Genomic DNA, 24,728 nt, shown 5'->3' with positions numbered 1-24,728 from the left:
ATAGTTTTCATAGTTCTTCAGGAGCACACAGCTCCTCTACCTCCTTTCTTCCTGCTTGCCAGGGGGCGGTTTGCTCCTGAAGACTGACAGTTTGAGCAGGCTGCATGGCTGAGCTGCTGGTTTTAACTGTGCGTTCTCCCATGCTACAAGCAGAGGCAGCTTTTTCTGAACGGCATTGGAGTAGTGAAGCTTCAGAGTTGAGCTTAAAATGTATATAGCAAATAGCTTGCAACCGTGTGCTCTTTGTTTAGGAAACCAGTTACTGCAGAAGTGGCTGGTAACCTAGACAACAAGCAGTAAAATATAAAACTAAAAATCCCTTTGTTCATGGATATGGTGTGGATTTTTAATAAGTAAATTTCTACATTTATTTTTTTTCCCCCAAACACTTTATAATTTTAACAATTTCTGAACATAAGACAACCCTTTTAATGAGTGCAGGTCTGTGTCTGGTATCTCAATCTAATCTACTGCATTAGAAATGAAATGCCTAGGTATGTGCAAAGGCCCATATATGCATTAGACAAAGCCGGCCAAACCCTCGATTTCTGGAAACCCAAAAACTGTTGTGTATGGAAGCCTTCAGCAGATCAGATAAAAGTTGTCCAAACCTGCAGATTTCAGCAGGAACAGCAGACCATCTAATGTGTATGGGGACCTCCGAACTGTCCCTCCGATATATTATGTTGGGTGACATAAGGATCGGCAGTTGGAAATCAATTGGCCGATTATTTTGTTCGGCTGAGAAATTATTCTCAGGTCATACAGCAAAGAACACGAATACTCAGCCAAGCTGACCCTTCTTGTGTATGGGGTTACTGAAAGAGATAGCCATCACCCAAATTATCATTTGGCTGACAGTTCTCGAATATATCTGCAAGTTGAATTTCAGGAGCCTATCCTTCTGTCCTCAGGGAAGATACTTTGCCATCACAGGGTTTTTACAGAAGCTTACTTGCCTACCCCAAGATAAAATGCATGCACACTCAGTTTAACCAAGATGGGCATTTTTATAGTATAGTAGGTCGGAACAATTTTAGTAATAAGCCGACGGCTACTGAAAGTGTATGGGCCCCCTATAAGATATCACGCACAGGAGTCCTCCATTGCTTCTGGCAGCCATATGTATAATGTCATACAGATCCACTATGAAAGAAAAATCTCTAGGTACAGAAATAAAAGGACTGTGAATATAGCAATAAGTACATGTACTAGCCTGTGAATAGTAGTAAAGGTGATAAATAGGACAGCGGTAATAGGAAGGATTTGTTATTGCTAGTCTATTGCTATAGCACGATTAACTTGAAGGAATAGGTAATAATCAGTATCAGAAGCAATGAAGCTTACTTGCCACAGAGCGTTTGGCAGGAAAAGTTCCCAAAGCCATCATAGTTATCTTTGTCTGTTCCACATAACACGTCTCGAGAGTTGCCACCACAATAACAAGCTAAGCGGGATAAAAGAAAGAAAGCACATCAGTGTGAGAAATCAATTACCGGTACAGATCTCCTAATACAGAAGTTACATCAAAGGGAATCTGTCACACGGCTTCTGCCATCTAATCTGAGAGCAGAATAGTGTAGAGACAGAGATCCTGATTCCAGTGATCACTTGCTGGGCTGCTTGCTGTAGTTTTGCCAACATCACTGTTTTAATCAGAAGATTAAGCTGGAGCATTAGTAAATCTGCCGCCATGTAGTCCTCAATAGTCACGATCTCTGAATAATCACATCCCCACCACTGATTGGCAGCTTCCTGCCTATGCACAGGGTACACAGAAAGCAGTCAGAGGTGTGGGTGGGGTTATAAAGAGATCAGCAGAGGACTGCTAGATCTGCAGGAGATAAAAGTGATGTTTTTCAAAACTGCAGCAAGCAGCCCAGTAAGTGATAAATCATTGGAATCAGAGTCTCTGCCCCTACATCATGTTGCTCTCAGATGTGGTACAAAAACCTGGTGTCAGATTACAATTAACATTTGCAGAAACAGAATGCAAAATTGAGGTAAATATAATAGGCAGCAATAAAACAGATGGTCATGCTTTAATATAGTTAAGATGATGTATACTACAGAGAACACATCTGCAGATTGGTTGCTCTGATTAGGCTAAAATTACACTACATTCAGTGGGAACATTTGTCATACTGTATGTATATATGGCGGCATACATCCGGAAACTAACCCCTTGACATCACGTGCTACACATAGTGATGATGCAAACTCAAAAGCTGTGCTCACGCCATGACACAAGGCAGTACAACGGTGAGTGACTTGGTAAAACAACTCGGATCTCAACAGCTTAAGTCCATAGCTCATAGTGACACTGGCATTTAAGAGTTAAACAAAAGGAATAAAACCTTTTGTCATGGACAGTTGAATAAGCAGTCAGGAATGTAAGAAAGGCCCTCCCATGACTACCAAACTATACATAGCTCCCTACCGCCACACACAAGAATGACGTACTGCTTGAATGTTAAAAGTTACATTAATATGCAACAGTCTACAAAAGTCCCACAAATAAAGACCAACATATACAGTTCTGTAATTTGCACACAATTTTACTGTAGAGCTCAAGAACTCAAACAATCATGAAAACAAATATTCTGGAATAGGTAAAACTGTTTTATTCAGCTGCAAAGTCTCAAAGTGATTATCTATAACTAATAAATATATTATATATATATATATATAAAAAAAAATATATATATATATATATATATATATATATATATATATATATATATTATATATATATATTTTTATATATATACACACACACACACACACATATATACACATACATACATACATACATACATACATATACACACAGTGCACTACAGTGTGCCTACAAGCAGTATTCAACCCCCTGCAGATTTAGCAGGTTTACACATTCGGAATTACCTTGGCATTGTGACATTTGGACTGTAGATCAGCCTGGAAGTGTGAAATGCACTGCAGCAAAAAAGAATGTTATTTCTTTTTTTTATTTTTTTTTAAATTGTGAAAAGTTTATTCAGAGGGTCATTTATTATTCAACCCCTCAAACCACCAGAATTCTGTTTGGTTCCCCTAAAGAATTAAGAAGTATTTCAGGCACAAAGAACAATGAGCTTCACATGTTTGGATTAATTATCTCTTCTTCCAGCCTTTTCTGACTAATTAAGACCCTCCCCAAACTTGTGAACAGCACTCATACTTGGTCAACATGGGAAAGACAAAAGGAGCATTCCAAGGCCATCAGAGACAAGATCATGGAGGGTCACAAGGCTGGCAAGGGGTACAAAACCCTTTCCAAGGAGTTGGGCCTACCTGTCTCCACTGTTGGGAGCATCATCCGGAAGTGGAAGGCTTATGGAACTACTGTTAGCCTTCCACGGGCTGGACAGCCTTTGAAAGTTTCCACCCGTGCCGAGGCCAGGCTTGTCCGAAGTGTCAAGGCTAACCTAAGAACAACAAGGAAGGAGCTCCGGGAAGATCTCATGGCAGTGGGGACATTGGTTTCAGTCAATACCATAAGTAACGTACTCCACCGCAATGGTCTCCGTTCCAGACGAGCCCGTAAGGTACCTTTACTTTCAAAGCGTCATGTCAAGGCTCGTCTACAGTTTGCTCATGATCACTTGGAGGACTCTGAGACAGACTGGTTTAAGGTTCTCTGGTCTGATGAGACCAAGATCGAGATCTTTGGTGCCAACCACACACGTGACGTTTGGAGACTGGATGGCACTGCATACGACCCCAAGAATACCATCCCTACAGTCAAGCATGGTGGTGGCAGCATCATGCTGTGGGGCTGTTTCTCAGCCAAGGGGCCTGGCCATCTGGTCCGCATCCATGGGAAGATGGATAGCACGGCCTACCTGGAGATTTTGGCCAAGAACCTCCGCTCCTCCATCAAGGATCTTAAGATGGGTCGTCATTTCATCTTCCAACAAGACAACGACCCAAAGCACACAGCCAAGAAAACCAAGGCCTGGTTCAAGAGGGAAAAAATCAAGGTGTTGCAGTGGCCTAGTCAGTCTCCTGACCTTAACCCAATTGAAAACTTGTGGAAGGAGCTCAAGATTAAAGTCCACATGAGACACCCAAAGAACCTAGCTAACTTGGAGAAGATCTGCATGGAGGAGTGGGCCAAGATAACTCCAGAGACCTGTGCCGGCCTGATCAGGTCTTATAAAAGACGATTATTAGCTGTAATTGCAAACAAGGGTTATTCCACAAAATAATAAACCTAGGGGTTGAATAATAATTGACCCACACTTATGTTGAAAATTTATTAAAATTTAACTGAGCAACATAACTTGTTGGCTTGTAAGACTTATGCATCTGTTAATAAATCCTGCTCTTGTTTAAAGTTTGCAGGCTCTAACTTATTTGCATCTTATCAAACCTGCCGGGGGTTGAATACTACTTGTAGGCACATTATATATATTATATTATATATATATATATATATATATATATATATATATATATATATATATATATATATATATATATATATATATATATATATATATATATATATTAATATTAAGAATGGTTTCAAAAGTACAAGAATTCATAGTTCATTTTTTATCACATATGAAAACGAAAAGTGAAGGAACAGAGGAGAAGAAGGGAATTTTGTTTACTTACCGTAAATTCCTTTTCTTCTAGCTCTAATTGGGAGACCCAGACAATTGGGGTGTATAGCTACTGCCTTCGGAGGCCACACAAAGTATTACACTTAAAAGTGTAAGGCCCCTCCCCTACTGCCTATACACCCCCCGTGGGATCACGGTCTCCTCAGTTTTAGTGCAAAAGCAAGAAGGAGGAAAGCCAATAAACTGGTTTAAGCAAATTCAATCCGAAGGAATATCGGAGAACTGAAACCATTCAACATGAACAACATGTGTATACAAAAAAACAGGGGCGGGTGCTGGGTCTCCCAATTAGAGCTAGAAGAAAAGGAATTTACGGTAAGTAAACAAAATTCCCTTCTTCTTTGTCGCTCTATTGGGAGACCCAGACAATTGGGATGTCCAAAAGCAATCCCTGGGTGGGTAAAATAATATCTCGTGATAGGGCCATAAAAACGGCCCTTTTCTACAGGTGAGCAATCGCCGCCTGAAGGACTTGTCTACCTAGGCTGGCGTCCGCCGAAGCATAGGTATGCACCTGATAATGCTTGGTAAAAGTGTGCAGACTCGACCAGGTAGCCGCCTGGCACACTTGCTGAGCCGTAGCCTGGTGCCGTAATGCCCAGGACGCACCCACGGCTCTGGTAGAATGGGCCTTCAGCCCTGAGGGAACCGGAAGCCCCGCAGAACGGTAGCCTTCAAGAATTGGTTCCTTGATCCACCGAGCCAGGGTGGATTTGGAAGCCTGCGACCCCTTACGCTGGCCGGCGACAAGGACAAAGAGTGCATCCGAGCGGCGCAGAGGTGCCGTGCGGGAAATGTAGATTCTGAGTGCTCTCACCAGATCCAACAAATGCAAATCCTTTTCACATTGATGAACTGGACGAGGACACAAAGAAGGTAAGGAGATATCCTGATTGAGATGAAAGGGGGATACCACCTTAGGGAGAAACTCCGGAATCGGGCGCAGAACCACCTTGTCCTGGTGAAACACCAGGAAGGGAGATTTGCATGACAGCGCTGCTAGCTCGGACACTCTCCGAAGAGACGTGACCGCTACTAGAAAGGCCACTTTCTGTGAAAGGCGAGACAGGGAAACATCCCTCAAAGGCTAGAAAGGCGGCTTCTGGAGAGCAATTAGAACCCTGTTCAGATCCCAGGGCTCTAACGGCCGCTTGTAAGGAGGGACGATATGACAAACCCCTTGCAGGAACGTGCGTACCTGAGGAAGTCGTGCTAGGCGCTTCTGAAAAAATACAGATAGCGCAGAGACTTGTCCCTTAAGGGAGCCGAGCGACAGACCTTTTTCCAACCCGGATTGCAGGAAGGAAAGAAACGTAGGCAAGGCAAATGGCCAGGGAGAAACTTCCTGAGCAGAGCACCAAGTTAAGAATATCTTCCACGTCCTGTGGTAGATCTTGGCAGAGGATAGTTTCCTAGCCTGTCTCATGGTGGCAATGACCTCTTGAGATAATCCTGAAGACGCTAGGATCCAGGACTCAATGGCCACACAGTCAGGCTCAGGGCCGCAGAATTCTGATGGAAAAACGGCCCTTGAGACAGCAAGTCTGGCCGGTCTGGTATTGCCCACGGTTGTCCTACCGTGAGATGCCACAGATCCGGGTACCACGACCTCCTTGGCCAGTCTGGAGCGACGAGGATGGCGCGGCGGCAGTCGGACCTGATCTTGCGTAGCACTCTGGGCAACAGCGCCAGAGGTGGGAAAACATAAGGCAGCCGGAACTGCGACCAATCTTGAACTAAGGCGTCCGCCGCCAGAGCTCTGAGATCGTGAGACCGTGCCATGAAGGCCGGGACCTTGTTGTTGTGCCGGGACGCCATTAGGTCGACGTCCGGCCTCCCCCAGCGGCGACAAATTTCCTGAAACACGTCCGGGTGAAGAGACCATTCCCCTGCGTCCATACCCTGGCGACTGAGGAAGTCTGCTTCCCAGTTTTCTACGCCCGGGATGTGAACTGCGGATATGGTGGACGCCGTGTCTTCCACCCACGTCAGAATCCGCCGGACTTCCTGGAAGGCTTGCCGACTGCGTGTCCCTCCTTGGTGGTTGATGTATGCCACCGCTGTGGAGTAGTCCGACTGAATTCGGATCTGCTTGCCTTCTAGCCACTGCTGGAAGGCTTGTAGGGCAAGATACACTGCTCTGATTTCCAGAACATTGATCTGAAGGGTGGACTCTTGCTGAGTCCACTTACCTTGAGCCCTGTGGTGGAGAAAAACTGCTCCCCACCCTGATAGACTCGCGTCCGTTGTGACCACCGCCCAGGATGGGGGTAGGAAAGACTTTCCTATTGACAATGAGGTGGGAAGAAGCCACCACTGAAGAGAATCCTTGGCCGCCTGAGAAAGGGAGACGTTCCTGTCTAGGGACGTCGACTTCCCGTCCCATTGGCGGAGAATGTCCCATTGTAATGGACGCAGATGAAACTGCGCGAAAGGGACTGCCTCCATTGCTGCTACCATCTTCCCCAAGAAGTGCATGAGGCGTCTCAAGGGATGCGACTGGCCCTGAAGGAGAGATTGCACCCCTGTCTGTAGTGAACGCTGTTTGTCCAGCGGAAGCATCACTATCGCTGATAGAGTATGAAACTCCATGCCAAGGTATGTTATCGATTGGGTTGGGGTCAGATTTGACTTTGAAAAGTTGATGATCCACCCGAAACTCTGGAGAGTCTCCAGCGCAACGTTCAGGCTGTGTTGGCATGCCTCTTGAGAGGGTGCCTTGACAAGTAGATTGTCTAAGTAAGGGATCACAGAGTGACCCTGAGAGTGCAGGACTGCTACTACTGCTGCCATGACCTTGGTGAAGACCCTTGGGGCTGTCGCCAGACCGAAAGGCAGGGCTACGAACTGAAGGTGTTCGTCTCCTATAACGAAGCGTAGAAAACGCTGGTGTTCTGGAGCAATCGGCACGTGGAGATAAGCATCTTTGATGTCTATTGATGCTAGGAAATCTCCTTGAGACATTGAGGCGATGACGGAGCGGAGGAATTCCATCCGGAACCGCCTGGTTTTCACATGCTTGTTGAGCAGTTTTAGGTCCAGAACAGGACGGAAAGACCCGTCCTTTTTTGGCACCACAAACAAATTGGAGTAAAAACCGTGACCTTGCTCCTGAAGAGGAACAGGGATCACCACTCCTTCTGCCTTTAAAGAGCACACCGCCTGCAGAAGAGCATTGGCTCGGCCGGGAGGTGGAGAAGTTCTGAAGAATCGAGTTGGAGGACGAGAACTGAACTCTATCCTGTACCCGTGAGACAGAATGTCTCTCACCCAACGGTCCTTGACATGTGGCAGCCAAATGTCGCCAAAGCGGGAGAGCCTGCCACCGACCGAGGATGCGGAGAGAGGAGGCCGAAAGTCATGAGGAAGCCGCTTTGGTAGCGGTTCCTCCGGCTGCTTTCTTTGGGCGTGACTGGGCCCGCCAAGAATCTGAGCTCCTCTGATCCTTTTGAGTCCTTTTGGACGAGGAGAATTGGGACCTGCCCGAGCCTCGAAAGGACCGAAACCTCGACTGTCCCTTCCTCTGTTGGGGTTTATTTGGTCTGGGCTGAGGTAAGGATGAATCCTTACCCTTGGACTGTTTAATGATTTCATCCAATCTCTCACCAAACAGTCTGTCACCAGAAAATGGCAAACTGGTTAAGCACTTCTTGGAAGCAGAATCTGCCTTCCATTCCCTTAACCACAATGCTCTGCGTAAAACCACGGAGTTGGCGGACGCCACTGCCGTACGGCTTGTAGAGTCCAGGACAGCATTAATAGCGTAAGACGCAAATGCAGACATTTGAGAGGTTAAGGACGCTACTTGCGGAACAGATGTACGTGTGACAGTGTCAATCTGCGCCAAACCAGCTGAAATAGCTTGGAGTGCCCATACGGCTGCGAATGCTGGAGCAAACGACGCGCCGATAGCTTCATAGATGGATTTCAACCAGAGCTCCATCTGTCTGTCAGTGGCATCTTTAAGTGAAGCCCCATCTTCCACTGCAACTATGGATCTAGCCGCAAGCCTGGAGATTGGGGGATCCACCTTTGGACACTGGGTCCAGCCTTTGACCACGTCAGGGGGAAAGGGATAACGTGTATCCTTAAGACGTTTGGAGAAACGCTTATCTGGATAAGCGTGGTGTTTCTGGACTGACTCTCTAAAGTCAGAGTGGTCCAGAAAAGTACTCAATTTACGCTTAGGATACCTGAAATGGAATTTCTCCTGCTGTAAAGCTGACTCCTCCACTGGAGGAGCTGTGGGAGAAATATCCAACATTTTATTGATGGACGCTATGAGATCATTCACTATTGCGTCCCCATCAGGTGTATCCAGATTGAGAGCGGTCTCAGGATCAGAATCCTGATCAGCAACCTCTGTCTCATCAAACAGAGAGCCTTCCTGCTGGGACCCTGACCAGTGTGATGAAGTCGAGGGTCGCTCATAGCGAGCTCGCTTAGGCTGTCTGGGACTGTCGTCCGTGTCAGAGCCATCACCCCGGGATGCATGGGACCCCCCCGGAGCACGGATGTGTTCCAAAAGAGGGGAACCAGGGAGCATTGAATCAACAGTGCCCATGGTCTGAGTTACCGGTCTGGACTGCAAAGTCTCAAGGATTTTAGACATAGTCACCGACAGTCTATCAGCAAAAACTGCAAACTCCGTCCCTGTCACCTGGACAGTGTTCACAGGTGGTTCTCCTTGGGCCACCTCTAGCAGAGGCCCCGGCTGAGCAAGTGCTACAGGGGCCGAACATTGCACACAATGGGGGTCAGTGGCACCTGCCGGTAGAACAGCCTTACATGCGGTACAAGTAGCATAGAAAGCCTGTGTCTTGGCCCCTTTGCTTTTTGCGGACGACATGCTGTTGTCTAGCAATCTAGGAGGGTATATAGCCAAGAATAGCGACCGTACAATGCAATGTATAGCATACAAGCATAAAGTACAAATGAACACTGCGGCACTAGTGGGGTGAGCCCTCGAGGGCTGCTTACCGCCCGCTGAAAAGCGGGTGTGTGACCGCCAGAATCCCGTGCCTGGGTCTCCCAGAGCTCGTGTCCCTTCTCCACTCAGACTGCAAACAGGAATGGCTGCCGGCGTCCTGTGAAGAGGGGCGGGCCGTGGGCGTGCCCCAGACAAAGTGCGGGAAACTAGCATCCCACTGTGCCTAGTGAGGGGGGTTGGAGTATGCTAAGCAGACTCCAGCCCTCGGCGCTGACGTTCTGACCAGCGTCCCGCCCTTCCTCTGACTGGCAGGCCTGGGGGCGGGAACGAAACGGAACAAGGCCGCAAAAGCCGGGGACTCGATTTATAAGCGCGGCCGTTGTATAAGCACGGCCAGCGCGGAAGTCCCCGGCGCACCACACGTCCCAGCCGCGCCGCAGTGTAAAAAACCGCCAGCCGCGGCCGGCGCGGCAGTTCCTAATACAGAAACTCACTCAGCAAAGCTGCAGTGAGTAAAGCACCAGCGCGCCGCGCTGCTGTCCCCGGCGCACTAACACACCCAGCAATGCTGGTGTGTGTGCGCGATCTGTACGGGGACCCAGAGTACCTTAATGTAGCAGGGCCCTGTCCCTGACGATACTCAGCTCCATGTCCAGCAGATTCCCAGGGGCTGTGGACGGAGCACGGTCTCCTGTGCTTGGAGACCGATAGGATCCCACTTCACCCAGAGCCCTAAGGGGATGGGGAAGGAAAGCAGCATGTCGGCTCCAGCCTCCGTACCCGCAATGGGTACCTCAACCTTAACAAACACCGCCAACAAAAGTGGGGTGAGAAGGGAGCATGCTGGGGGCCCTAGTATGGGCCCTCTTTTCTTCCATCCGACAAAGTCAGCAGCTGCTGCTGACTAAACAGTGGAGCTATGCGTGGATGTCAGCCTCCTTCGCACAAAGCATGAAAACTGAGGAGCCCGTGATCCCACGGGGGGTGTATAGGCAGTAGGGGAGGGGCCTTACACTTTTAAGTGTAATACTTTGTGTGGCCTCCGGAGGCAGTAGCTATACACCCCAATTGTCTGGGTCTCCCAATAGAGCGACAAAGAAATATAAACTGAACCAATATTTGGTGTAACCACTCTACCTTCATATCAGCATTAATTCCTCTACATACACTTGCACACAGTTTTTTTATGTAACTCAGCAGGGAAGTTGTTCCAAACATCTTGGAGAACTAACCACAGATCTGTGGATGTAGGCTTGTGCATATCCTGTTTAATGTAATCTCATATAGACTATGTGGCGATCATGGCTCTGTGGGACCAAAACATCTCTTCAAAAGTCCCAATTTCATCTAATCAGACCAGAGCACCCTCTTCCATTTGCTACCTGTGTCCCTTACATGGCATATGGAAGGTGCTCTGGTCAGATGAGCCCACAGAAGAACTTTTTGTCCTAAATGCAAAACGCTATGTGTCGAAGAAAACTAAACACTGCAAGTCATCCTGAAAATATGCTTGTGGTGGCATCCTGCTGTGGGGATGCTTCAGCAGAGACAGAAAAATTGGTCAGAGTTGATGGAGCTAAATATAGGCAATCCTGGAGGAAAACCTGTTAGAAGCTGCAGACGTCTTGAGACTGCAGGACAATGACCCTATACATCCTGCCAGAGTCACAATGGAATGGCTTAGACCAAAACATATTCATGTGTTTGAGTCGCTCAAACCACTAAATCCCATTGAGAATCTGCGGAAATACTTGATATTTGCTGTTCACAGACGCCTTCGTCCAATCTCACTGAGGTAGAGCTATTCTATAATAAAGAATGAGCAACATTTTCAGCTTTTAGTTGTACAAAACTAGCAGAGACAACCCCAAAAGACTAGCAGCAGTAAGAACAGCAAAAGATGGTTCTACAAAGTATTCACACAGGGGGGCTGAATACAAATGCATGTCATAAATTTCAGATTTATATTATTTTGAAATATTTAACAGTTGCTACTCTGAATTGGTATATCACATAAAATACCAATAAAATATATTTAAGTTTGTGGGTGTAACGTGGAAAAAGTGTGGCAAAGATCACAGATAATTTTTCAAGGCACTGAATATAGCAGTGTGTGTCTATATAGAAACACTATATAAATATTTGTATTATACATTAATCTACATCTCCACATCTCGAAAGAAAAAAAAATAGATTTTTAAATATATGTATGAATGTAGCAAGAAATTAAAGGGCTTATCTCCTGAAGACACACCTTGTCCACATCCTTTGTTAGAGTAAGTGATCAGTATGGAAGGGGCCCCCACACTCGGGCACCCATCAATAGGTCAGAATGGAGAGGCGACTTGTTAGGCATGAGAAAAGTCCTTCCAAAGGCAACTTCCCCCAAGATTATTATTATTATTATAGCGCCATTTATTCCATGGCGCTATATATGAGAAAGGAGTACAGTGGAGCCTTGGTTAACGAGAACAATCCGTTCTGGGAGTGTGCTTGTTAACCATGTTACTCGTCTAGCAACGCAAGATTTCCCATACAGACAATTCGTTCCACAACTTGTTAAATGTCCCATTCAGGTCCCCTATTGTGTCATCTCACACACACACACCACACCACACCACACACGCCTCCTGGGTCTTGTAGTTTGCCGCGAGGACGTCGCAATGAGCCAGCGAACTACAAGAACCATGAGGCCGGCGGTAGAACGGAAGGTAAGGTGAGCATGATACTGTATGTGTGTGCGTGCTTGTGTGTGTTTGTGTGTACTGCAAGTGCGGGTCAGAGCGCGGTGGACATACGGAACCGGAAGTGTGCGCGGTGAGGATTTTGCTCGTACAGCAAAGCTTACTCGTAAACCGGGTTACAAATTTACAGAAAGTTTTGCTTGTCAAGCGAAATTTTCGTTAAGTGGGTTACTCGTAAAGCGAGGTTCCACTGTATACATAGTAGGGACAAGTACAATAGTCATAAACAAAACAATACACAGACAGGTACAGGAGGGGAGAGGACCCTGTCCGCAAGGGCTCACAGTCTACAAGGGATGAATGAAGATACAGTAGGTGACGGTAGATATGGTCGTGCAGTGCTGACTGAGGGTTATGGCAGGTCAGAAGAGGTGAGCCTTCATGTTCCTTTTGAAGCTTGTCAAGGTAGACAAAAGTCTGATATCTTATGGCAGAGTATTCCAGAGTATGGGGGATGCACTGGAGAAAACTTGGATGCCGTGGTGGGAAGAGGAGATGAGAGGGGAGTACAGAAGGAGATCTTGGAAGGATCAAAGGTTACGTGCAAGTAAATACTGGGAGACTAGGTCACAGATATAAGGAGGAGACAGGTTATGGATGGCTTTGTAGGTCATGGTTGCGGTTTTGAACTGGAGTGGTTGGGCAATGGGAAGCCAGTGAAAGAATTGGCAAAGAGGAGAGGTTGTGGAGTAGCGGGGGGACAGGTGGATTAGTCAGACTGCATAGTTTAGAATAGATTGTAGGGGTGCAAGAGACTGTTAGAAGGGATGCCACAGAGCAGGAGGTTGCAATAGTCCAGGTGGGAGAGAATAAGGGCATGCACTAGGGTTTTTGCAGCTTATTGGGAACGGAATGTACAAATGCAGGAAATATATTTGAGTTGGAGGCGGCAGGAGGTAAAGAGGGCTTTGATGTTTGGGTTGAAAGAAAGCAGAGTCTAGAGTTACTTCCAGGGAGCGAGCAGGTTGGACGGGGGCAAGTGAGCAGCCATTGACTTTAATAGATAGGTCAGGTGTGGGAGTTGAGTGAGGAGGAGGAAAGCATGAATTGTTTTGTCCATGTTCAGTTTTAGAAATCGAGCAGAGAAAAAAGGTTGATATAGCAGAGAGACATTGTGGGATTCTGGTTAGTAAGGAGGTGATGTCAGGTCCAGAGAGGTAGATCTGTGTGTCATCGGCATAGAGATGATACTGGAAGCCGTGGGACTCTGAGCCGTCCCAGGCCGAAGGTGTAGATGGAGAACAGCAGTGGCCCAAGAACTGAACCTTAGGGGACACTAACAGATAGGGGGCGAGATGAGGAAGTGGTGTGAGAGTGGGAGACGCTGAAAGTTCAGTCAGTTAGGTACCGTGTTTTTCCAAAAATAAGACCTCCCCAAAAATAAGCTCTAGCAGGGATTTTCAGAGCAAGGCTAATATAAGCCCTCCCCTGAAAATAAGCCCTAGTCACGGATCAATAATGAAGTGTCCGTGCAGCTAAAAAAGATACAGATACTGCAGGACACGTCATTATAGACAGCGGGCACCCCATAATCACATTCACCTGACGCAGAGTGGCAGGACCTGCAGTGATCGCATTCCCGCACACACCAGATCACACACACAAACATCGGATCCCACACACAAACATCGGATAGCACACACATCGGATCGCATACATACTCACCACATCCAGCGACACCGATCTCTTCTCGCCAGCAAAAAATCCTGAGAGCCTGTGCGGTGGAGCGCAAGGACCTGCAGAACAGGACCTGCGGCCGGACACGTGACTTCCTCCCATCATTTCCTGTGGCCGGAAGCGATGGATGGGATGTGTACAATCTGGTGTGTGTGTGTGTGTGTGTGTGTGTGTGTGTGTGTGTGTGTGTGTGTGTGTGTGTGTGTGTGTGTGTGTGAGAGAGAGAGAGAGAGTGTGAGTGAGTGAGATCGGCTGTGTGTGTGTTCTGCTGTGTGTCAGCGTGTAAGCCAGCAGCAGGGGAGGACGCCGTGCAGCACCCACCGGAGATCACAGGGAGGACCTGGGAGCCACGCAGACGTCCAGGTCTGATTATGCTGAGTATGAGTCTCCTGGGAAGTGGGGGGGTAAACCGTGTTACTCCAAGAATAAGACCTCCTCCAAAAATAAGCGCTAGTGCTTTTTTGGGGGTAAAAAAAACATACAAGACAGGGTCTTATTTTTGGAAAAACACAGTATGAGGAGATCAAGATAGTGCCAAGTCTGTGATGCCTAGAGACAAGAGTATCTGTAGTAGGAGGAAGTGGTCTAATGAGTCAAAGGCAGAGGACAGGTCCAGGAGGAGGGAGACAGTAGTGTCGCTTGGCTTTGGCGATTAGTAGGTCATTGGTGACTTTAGTTAGGGCAGTTTTAGTGGAATGATGCGGTCGGAAGCCAGATTGTAGCTCGTCAAAGAGGGAGCAGGAAAAGAGGTGCGAGGACAGTTCAAGATGGACATGCTGTTCCAGTTTTGATGCATAGGGGAGAAGTGATATGGGGTGATAGTTTGACACAGAGGAAGGGTCAAGGGAGGGCTTTTTGAGGATGGGTGTGATGGAGGCATGTTTAAAGCATGAAGGGAATACACCAGTTGTTAGTGATAGGTTGAAGAGATGGGTTAAGGTTGGGATGAAGACTGTGGTGATATTGGGGATGAGGTGGGATGGGAGTGGGTCAAGTGGTCAGGTGGTGAGATGTGATCTTGAGAGTAGAGTTGGAAAATCTTCTGTCATGGTGGACAAACTGGATTTGGAAGAAGGGGGCTGAGTAGCTATGAGGAGGGACTGTGGGGATTGTGGGCCAAAGCTTGCTCTGATGTTGTCAATGCTTGAAGAAAGAGGCAAAGTCTTCAGCTGAGATGAGAGGATAGGGAGTTGGTGCCGGGGGACGGAGGAAAAAGTTGAAAGGGTTGAATAGCTGTTTAGAGTTGTGAGATAGAGAGGATATGAGGGGTGAGAAGTAGGTTTGTTTTGCAGCAGTGAGCGTGGGCTTGAAAGTGGCAAGAATGCTCGGTGGAATGAGAGCTCTTCCATCTGCGCTCAGCAATCCTGGAAGCCCGTCTCAGTTCTGTAGTCTGGCTCGTGTACCAAGGTTGCCTGTTGATCGTGCGGGTTTTAGTAGGTGTGTGGGGGGCAGTTGATTTGAGAACTCCTGAGATTGTGGTGTAAATATAAAGTGGCAGCAGCATCTGCCTTGTGTAAAGAAGCAATGTCTGCAAGAGGGAGAAGGGACAGAGAGTGAGTGTAAATCAAGGTGTTTGAGATTTCCGAGCGGATATGACAGTTTCTGGAGGGGGGTTGTGTACTTGGAGAAGAGAGGGAAGAGAATGATAGTAGGTTATGGTCAGACAGCGGGAGGGGTGAGTTTAAGAACTTAGATAGGGAACAGTGGCGAGTGAAGAGAAGGTCAAGCGTGTGTCCATCTTTGTGAGTAGCTGCAGAGGACCATTGGGTAAGGCTGAATGAAGAAGTGACGTTTAGAGACAGGTGAGTGGGAGGTGTCAATGGGGATGTCGGTGGAAAGGAAATGAAGTAGCCAGGTGGTGAAGTGGTTGAGAAAGGTGGTGGCCAGCACAGGGGGGGGTGGTAAATGACAGCCAGTTGGAGGCAGCTGATCATCAGGTCCTAGTGAGTCTAGACATGCAACGACCAGCTCATTGATGTATCAGCTTTTATGTAAAAGGGGCTAACTGAAGACAAATGCTTTTTAAGTAAAAGCCTAAGAAACAATGTGATATTCTCCATAGTGACAATGCATCTCTGCTTTGAGAGCATTTGACAGTATAAAGCCCAAAGCCTGCCTCAATAGTCAAAAGAGTTGCAATGAAGACTTTCAAATGCTGCATTTCTGTGTAATAAATTGGGCACAATAAACTATAGGAAAAAAAAGGATTAAGCACTATAAAAATCTTCTGCTACCATAGTAACACATTTATAAAAATATATATACCGGTTATATTATTCAGAGGCATTAAAACAATTAACTTATTTAATAGAACTTTATCATTACATAAGAAGACCGTGCAAGATCAGAAATAAAAGAACGTGCATATAAATACTGTACAATGTCTGCCGTTCTGCGTTCAGACATGTAGTTGTGGAGGTCGCCATCCGGTAAATGCACATACCCAAAGGCCACACAAGAGTCATCTTTCCTACCTTGATGTATAATTTGCTGGCAAGGCTGGCACTTCCCAGCATGGCACACCTGATTACAGTTGTGTTCCCCACAGTTCAATGGATTTCCACAAACATTTGCACAGTGCATAGTAGAGGACTGCCCACAGCGAACAGACTGACTGCAAAACAAGCAAAAATAGCTGTAAACTTATAACGAAAGGTTGGAAGACATTCATAGACAATGCCTGCATAGATGTGCATCTGGAAATGAATAATCCAGTGTGCATCGGCGCTCTTTTGCTCTGCTTTCATTGTATTCCGGCTGCTCTAAAGTATTCGGCTTTTTTCTACAGTTCTAGAGATATGGACTTTTAGTGCGCAAATGTTCTGGTCTTTACAAGGGGACGTTGCTCACAGTGGTCTTCAGGCTGCTCGGCATAATTACCCTGTGAGCCCTGCCACTTTGGAAAAGACAATTAAAGATGCCATATTGGGAGCTCTAAATAAAGAGCAACAAATCTCACAGACCCAAATGTAAATTTGAAAAAAGATGCAGATTAGGGGAGCAAGGGGAATAAAATGAGAGCAAAAAATGGCCACTTTCACCTCTTACCTGGTCTTCTTAAATGCTTGTCCACACAACATGTTACCATGTGAGAGGTCAGATTCCAACCATCATGATTTTGTTTTCTCATTTAAGGTATTTTATACATTTTTTAGATTTAACTGTGCTGAGCTTGTCAAGGGGGTGACTAGTGACTATCAGAATGAGCCATTTCACACAAAGAAAAAAACAAAACACTTCTGTTCTAAGGATCAGCAACAAAACGTTAATTACATTCCCATATTACTCATCACACTGTCATATGTCACGGCTAGGGTGCCAAGGAAAACAAATGCACACAATCTCCATATGGCCATTAGGTTGTGGAGACAGCATGGCTGTGAACGCTCTATAAACCCTAATAAAGCTGGCCACGAGAAACAGGCTTTATCTCATTCCAGGCTCCTAGGCTAGTCTTTCTTTATATCAATCTAGGCTCCTAGGCTAGTCTTTCTTTATATCATTCCAGGCTCCTAGGCTAGTCTTTCTTTATATCAATCTAGGCTCCTAGGCTACTTTTTCTTTATACATTTCTATGCTCCTAGGCTAGTCTTTATACATTTCTAGGCTCCTAGGCTAGTCTTTATACATTTCTAGGCTCCTAGGCTAGTCTTTATACATTTCTAGGCTCCTAGGCTAGCCTTTATACATTTCTAGGCTCCTAGGCTAGCTTTTCTTTATATCAATCTAGGTTCCTAGGCTAGTCTTTCTTTATATCAATCTAGGTACCTAGGCTAGTCTTTATACATTTCTAGGCTCCTAGGCTAGTCTTTTTTTCTGGGAGGAGGGAAACCAGTGGCGCAGGAAACAGAGCGATTCATTACAGATCAGTGTGCATCGTTTATTTTGGTCTGCCTGTGTAAAAAGGCATTTCAAATATTTCCGATAAGTAAATGGACAAATGGATAAGACTAGAAAATCCTGTTACTGCAGAGAAGTATCAGCTGTGCAGTAGCAGTAAGGATTCAAGAGGACTAAAGATAAGAGTCCTGCACTTTAAACTTTCCATTTATTTTCGGGGGGTGGAATGTATTTGAGGCGTGAATAATGCATGCAGAAATCTAGGAACTCCTACCCAGTATTTAAATGTGAAATTTCATTACCACATTGTTGCTTACAAGTGCAAAAATCACTAACTACAGTATAAACACAGTTTACACACTCACCTAGTTCTTCCACATTCACAGGTTTTTGTCACAAAGGCAGGACATGACGGACAAGGTCCAGGATGACACAGACTACACAAAAAAGGACACAAAACCACAATTTTAGTTATGCCTAGTTCTAAAACAAATGCAGTACTGACAGTGCTTCACAAGGGTCTGTACAAGACTCTCAGTCAGTTATTAGGCACTTGTGTAATTCCTGCATACATTATTGTAAACCCACTAGCCAGTGTTTTATAGCACCTTCTGTATGCAGTACAGATTTACTAAGCTAAATGCGACACAAATCTAGGGCGTTTTGACCAAAAGTCTGTAGTACAACATTGTTTTTTGACACATTTTTTGCCTCGCTCCATTGGGGATATGGCATGATGGAGTCCAAGATGCAACACTGCATCAGAAATCTGCACCAAAAATTTGGCAGCAAAGTAGGCCAAGCAATAGATGGTTTACAGTTAGACAAACGTTTCCTAAGAAAGCATGACACACTGGTAGATGCTGTGTAAGGCAGGATTAATAGATCGTCCATATTGTTACTGCCACAGCTGCTGGTACACTAGAGGGAGAAACAATGAATACATGTTCTTCAATATACTGTACATGGACACTGTTCTGTGTCATTCACCAACTACAGATATACTTCCAGAGCAACAAAAGTTATTTCATCCATTCATCCACAAATTGTTTAGCTAGTAGTAGTGTAAGTGAGGGACATAAAGGATGAATATACACATATAATTAGGCCTACTTTTTATTACATCTTTAAGATGAAGAAACAATTTCTAGGTTTCATAAGCCACATTGTCAGATTGAACCCCTACCTTCCAAAGACAATAGGCTTCATTCTTTACTATGGCCACACAAGTCTATTAGTATTCTACATTGTGTGCTCGTCTTATCTGGCATGGAAACTACATGTGAGAAGACACCTGCCAGACCAGCATAGCTTTGCCCCCAATGGTTAGGACAGACAAGCATATCTTTGTGGACCACAGGTTGTCCAGCCATGATTTATGAGATAACAGAACAGCACTGTCATTAGACCATGGCCAAAATTATGACCTGCATTTTAAGAGGAAGGGATCTCTGTATGTTGTAAATGAGCATTCTACTGGAGGGGCCTGAAGGGCAGCCACCGAGGAATAGCATGCCCCGAAGGAGCCCTGCTTCCTTATCTCAGCCTCAAAGATGTACTGCACAGATTGGAGAACTGCCAAATTACACCAATATATAAAAAGAGTGTAATTACTTCTACATAAGGACACTGCGTAGTCAATAAATGATTCAAAGTCTGACAGTAAGGCCTTGTAACAGCCTCTAGTGTCTAGCTGCAAAGGACAAGTGAGAGGAGCCTTTAAAGGAGAACCCTGCCAGCTGTCCTCACCTAATATAACCTTCATGGAAAGTAAAAGGGATGCACAGCATCTACTACACCAGATTGTTCATGTTGAACTGGAAACACAAAATGATAGTGGCCGTGGAGTGGAATAAAAAAGGTTTGGTTTTTTTTGTTTGTTTTAGCCCTCTGTTGTGGAGATATTAGAAAACTACTTGGCACCTAATGAGTTAACACCCACTTAAACTTAACAATAGGTAACAAATTAGAACATACCCCAGATGAAAACACCCAATGAGACTTAAGTTAAAGGGGTTTTAGCATTTATGTCCTATCCTTAAGACAGGTCATCATTGTCTGGCTGGTGGGGGTGCGGAACCCAGCAGCCCCATTGATTAGCTGTTCCGATGCTGCTACTGGCTGGAACTACTTAGTTGCGCAGCTTCACAGCACAGCTCCGTCCACAGATTAATGGCTGTGGACAGGTAATGCACATCCGCCCCCTATTAATTCTAATAGGAGGCAGAAATGCTGACAGCGCTTTGCTGTGCAGCTCAACAAGCCACCAGTTCCGGCTGGCGACGGCACCGACAAAAGCTGATTGACGGGGAGTAGGGGGTGCCGCACCCTCGCCGATCAGACACTGATGATCTATTCTAAGGATAGGACATCAATATTTAAGTCCCAATCAAACCCTTTAACGGATTGTGTGCTAAATACCGTACTTTAATTGCCCATATCTCAGCAACGACAAAGCAAAATTAAAAATAAACAAAACGTCTTATTCTATTCTGCAGTCATTAATACCTTGTGTGTTCAGTTCAACATGAAAAATTTGGTGAGAGATCCTCATAAATAGGTCAGTCATGACCATTACCAAAAAATAAGTTTCAGAAATGAGCAATGGGGCTTAATTTACTGTGTAAACATTGCAATGTAGAGTTGTGCGTCTTATTTTTATCGAATATCACGGAAAGAAAAGTGTGAGCATTATGCATAAACTGGATAGAAGCGGTCTGCAGCTGGCCTTACATGTTGCAGGTATGAGGACAATCGAGGCCGGAGCGCTTCTTTGCACAAAGTTCACCACAGCTATGGGGAATTTCATTTCTATTCCATTCAGGGTTGTTGACTTTACCTGAAAGATTAAGCAGAAATCAATGGTCATGTTGGTTTGCATTATTTAAACCAACTGTTTGCTTTCACTATATACAGATTCACGTTCATCCCAGACATGCGTACCACAGAAGCAGGTATAGATGCTCGGGGGCCGAGAGCAGACATTTTGACAGGCGGGGCATCTCCAACCGCTATTTCCATCTGAAAGAAAATGACATGTAAATGAGAATACATTATATTATAATGGGCTGCATATAACGACTTTTCCCTGACTGGTGCACATAATGCAGTACTATAGGCAAATAACGGTTTACAGAAATAAAGCATATTTAACGCAAAGCTGATCTTTAAACCTCTAGGATAAGGGTGGTATAAAAGCTGGCAAACATTGTTAAAGGATTGGTACTTTAACTTAAAGGGGGTGTCCGGTCAAAACAAGTTACTGTGCTGGGTACTTGATCAGGTATCGGGGTGCTCGGAACGCTCAGTGCTGGATAGAATACCACGGGTGCTCGAGCTAAATGCTCGACTAACCGTTCCATTATCTGCCCTTACACAGCCCAGGCCATCACAGTCTCCATGATCCATACAGGCAGCAGACATCACCTGGAAAACTCCGTTCCGTCTTTGGGCCACTGGAGTTCCCATCATCCGGGTGCAGCTGGCATCAACTGGCAACTTCCGTTCCCCGTGCGCTAACCAAATGTTCCTGCCCGGCCAAAGTAACTGTGTGGTTACTTCCACTGGATTCCCCGTTCCGGAAAATAAATCTCTCTTTTCCGGAAAGAGGACTCGAACTGCTATGACAGGAAATTGACATGTAATCGTCACTCCAGCACAGAAAAAGAAAACACATGCTGGAGTGGTGCTTTACATGTTGGAGTCCCAAGTGTATAAAAACAAAGCACCACAACAAACTTATGTCACACGGGTGCCATGAGCCCCAGCAAAAACACCGAGATGGCACCGATGCAGTAGGAGAGTAAGAGTTTTTATATTACTTTACACAGAGGACGGCATTTAAGAAAGGTTGGTCCAAGTAGTAGAAAACTTTGAGAGGCAATGCTGAATATTTTGTGTGGTATGTGATGGCTTAAGGCAGTTGTCCACATTTAGAAATGTTATCTATTTTACCATTTTGCATTATGTTTTAGGACTAAGAATTTTTATCTTTACACTTCATTAAACATTTTGCAGTTCTATTTTTACAGGCACTTTGCACTCTGCAGATAGAACTTTGTTTTGGTCCAAGTTAAAGGGTAGCTATTAGTGATTGGCGAACCTGCAGACACATGGGGATCAGCGAGTACAATTGGGTTTAAAAAAAAAAAAAACAAAACAAAAAAAAAAACAAAAAAAACAATTCCGGCCGCAAATGATCCCGGATATCTGGCCGGACACTGGTCCCCATATAAAAAAAGTCTATGGGGACCAGAATCTGGTGCTTTAAAATGGTGGTACAAGAGACAGGGGGATTACATAGTTACATAGGTTGAAAAAAGACCTAGGTCCATCTAGTTCATCCTTCCTCCACCAGTATTACATTTGGTCACCAAGTCATTTATAACCAACAATGTTGTGTGTACTGAGGAAATCATCCAGCCCTTTTTTTAAAAGCTGTTATAGTGTCTGCCATTACTACCTCTTGTGGTAGGGCATTCCACAGTCTGACTGCTCTAACTGTAAAGAACCCTTTCCTATTTAGCTGCCAAATAAGAGGGACCGCATGCAGTTTTTAATTTTTTTAAATAATTATTTTAAAAAAATCAGCTTGCGGTCCTTAGATGCCCAGCCATGACAAAGCTGACAGCATGGGGCTGGGGAGGATCCAAAAAATAAAAGCCTGCCACAGCCCAGGATTGTCACATCTGCATGAAGGATGATTAGCTGTCCCAGAAATAGCGATACAGCCGCACGGGACACTGGCAAGTATATAGTGCTTGCTTTTGCCTCTTTTTTTTTTTTTTTTTAACTTTTAAATTACCCAGGTGTCTAGCCACGGAACATTACTCGGAGTTCCCTAACTCCGGGCCCGTAGATGGTGCACGGGTACTCTTAAACCTGTGCAGATATGGACTTTTACAGTGATGTGTCCCTGCCCCCACACATGTGCTGTTTGCGGTGACAGCTTCATTGCTCCCTGGGAGGGATCTCATTGCCTGTGCTGACACCCGGTTAATATACTTTGAGATCTTACGACACGTACATTGTGTATTGATTGCTTCATTGAGACACATGAGCTTTGCTCCTTTGCAGTCCCACCACTACATTATATGGGTATGTATCTCTCACTTGTATGTGCTGCAGCCATACTTTGAGACAGACCCTTTACTCTTATTAACTAGTTCCCTTCAATGTTGGCCTGTCAGTGTTTGTGTGTGCATTTTATTATATATATATATATATATATATATATATATATATATATATATATATATATATATATATATATATATACACACACACACACACACACACACACATATACACATATACACATATACATACATACACACACACACACATATATATATATATATATATACACATACATACACACACACACACACGTATATAAAAAATATATATGCACACATACACACACACCATCTAAATCATTGAGAGTCTGCACTTTTGCACTTCACTTGATACATTTGTTGATGCTAATATTTACTGATATTTTCTACTTTGTTGCCCACCTTGATAAACAAGTTGTCTTTCATTGTTTTTACAATTCATTACTTCTGGCTAGGCACATTGTAATTCTTTTTTTTCTCATAATAACATACTTGATTATTTGCACATTACTCCTTTGTTCTCCAGCAATAATTAAGTAATTAATAACCACTTGATCATTTAAATAGAGCTGTGGAAAAAAAAGCGCAGATAGGGTATTACCCCAATAATATGGGGTGAGGAGGGGGGAGTGAATACTCACCAGATGCAGTTGTGCAAGTCACAACTCCTTTACTCGCGTGTAAAACTATGATCCAGGCTGCAGCCACCCGATGACAGATAACAGAAGAGTAGAGAGGGGTGATGAATGCCGCGCCAAATGATCACTTGTAAATGTCAGATTAACGTGTCTTTATTATTGGCATAGGTCTACGCGTTTCAGGAGCTCTGCTCCCTTCCTCAGGACCGACAAGCACCAAAGAAACATCAAATCTTGTTATTAAGACTGTCAGGGTAGTAGTAAGGGCAGTGGTATCCACCACTATGCTGCATCATAGTGGTGGATACCACTGCCTTTACTACTACCCTGACCTATGCCAATAATAAAGACACGTTAATCTGACATTTACAAGTGATCATTTGGCGCAGCATTCATCACCCCTCTCTACTCTTCTCTGTCACTTGATCATTTAGAAGGACTAAGAATTAGTACTGTTATTTATTTTGCATTAGATATAGTTAGTATGGCATAGTAGAGTGAAAGACTATAATAATATTATAATATACCTAGTTGTCTGTCTCAGACACAGAAAATCAGCAAACCAAAAACAAATCAGTAGTTCAGTGCATTTCATTAAGTTTTAATGGGGAACTTTAATTTGCCAAAAGCAAACAGAGTTAAGCTTGGTCACAGAACAAAGTAAACTTGTAAGTCAAGGTATTACTGTACTTGGAAAAATACACAAAAAAGCATTCAAGGATAATGCTTAAAATTGACATAACTGAATTCATTGTCTTTCCTCCTCCTCTCTCGACTCCTCCACCAAGCCTATCCATCAAAGTTGATTGCTGCTCACTCTCCCCAGTCTCACAAGCTCGTTGCCTTGGAGTAATCCTTGACTCTGCTCTATCCTTCAAGCCACACATCCAAATTCTCTTCACCTCCTGCCGACTACAACTCAAAAATATCTCCCGGATCCGTGCTTTCCTTAACCCCTTAGTGACGGAGCTAATTTTCACCTTAATGACCAGACCAAATTTTGCAATTCTGACCAGTGTCACTTCATGAGGTTATAACTCTGGAACGCTTCAACGGATCCCGGTGATTCTGAGATTGTTTTTTCGTCACATATTGGACTTCATGTTAGTACCAAATTTAGGACAATATTTTTT

The 24,728-nt window shown here is 44.8% G+C and overlaps 1 protein-coding gene across 1 annotated transcript in view; it reads right to left on the bottom strand.

Annotated features, from left to right (window-relative positions):
- The window catches only part of NFX1 (nuclear transcription factor, X-box binding 1), a 154,724-nt gene that overhangs the window by 58,891 nt on the left and 71,105 nt on the right, over positions 1–24,728 (bottom strand). Inside the window, exons 4-8 of the mRNA XM_075314894.1 lie at positions 20,784–20,861; positions 20,574–20,679; positions 18,206–18,277; positions 16,475–16,614; positions 1,348–1,447 (exon numbers count right to left, since the gene is read on the bottom strand). Of these exons, the coding sequence (XP_075171009.1) occupies positions 1,348–1,447; positions 16,475–16,614; positions 18,206–18,277; positions 20,574–20,679; positions 20,784–20,861 (496 nt within the window). The remainder of the gene's footprint in view (positions 1–1,347; positions 1,448–16,474; positions 16,615–18,205; positions 18,278–20,573; positions 20,680–20,783; positions 20,862–24,728) is intronic.

The sequence above is a fragment of the Anomaloglossus baeobatrachus genome, chromosome 6, assembly GCF_048569485.1.
Source record: "Anomaloglossus baeobatrachus isolate aAnoBae1 chromosome 6, aAnoBae1.hap1, whole genome shotgun sequence".
Taxonomy (NCBI): domain Eukaryota; kingdom Metazoa; phylum Chordata; class Amphibia; order Anura; family Aromobatidae; genus Anomaloglossus; species Anomaloglossus baeobatrachus.
The sequence above is the reverse complement of the archived record's forward strand: the minus strand, read 5'-3'. Positions and strand labels throughout refer to the sequence as shown.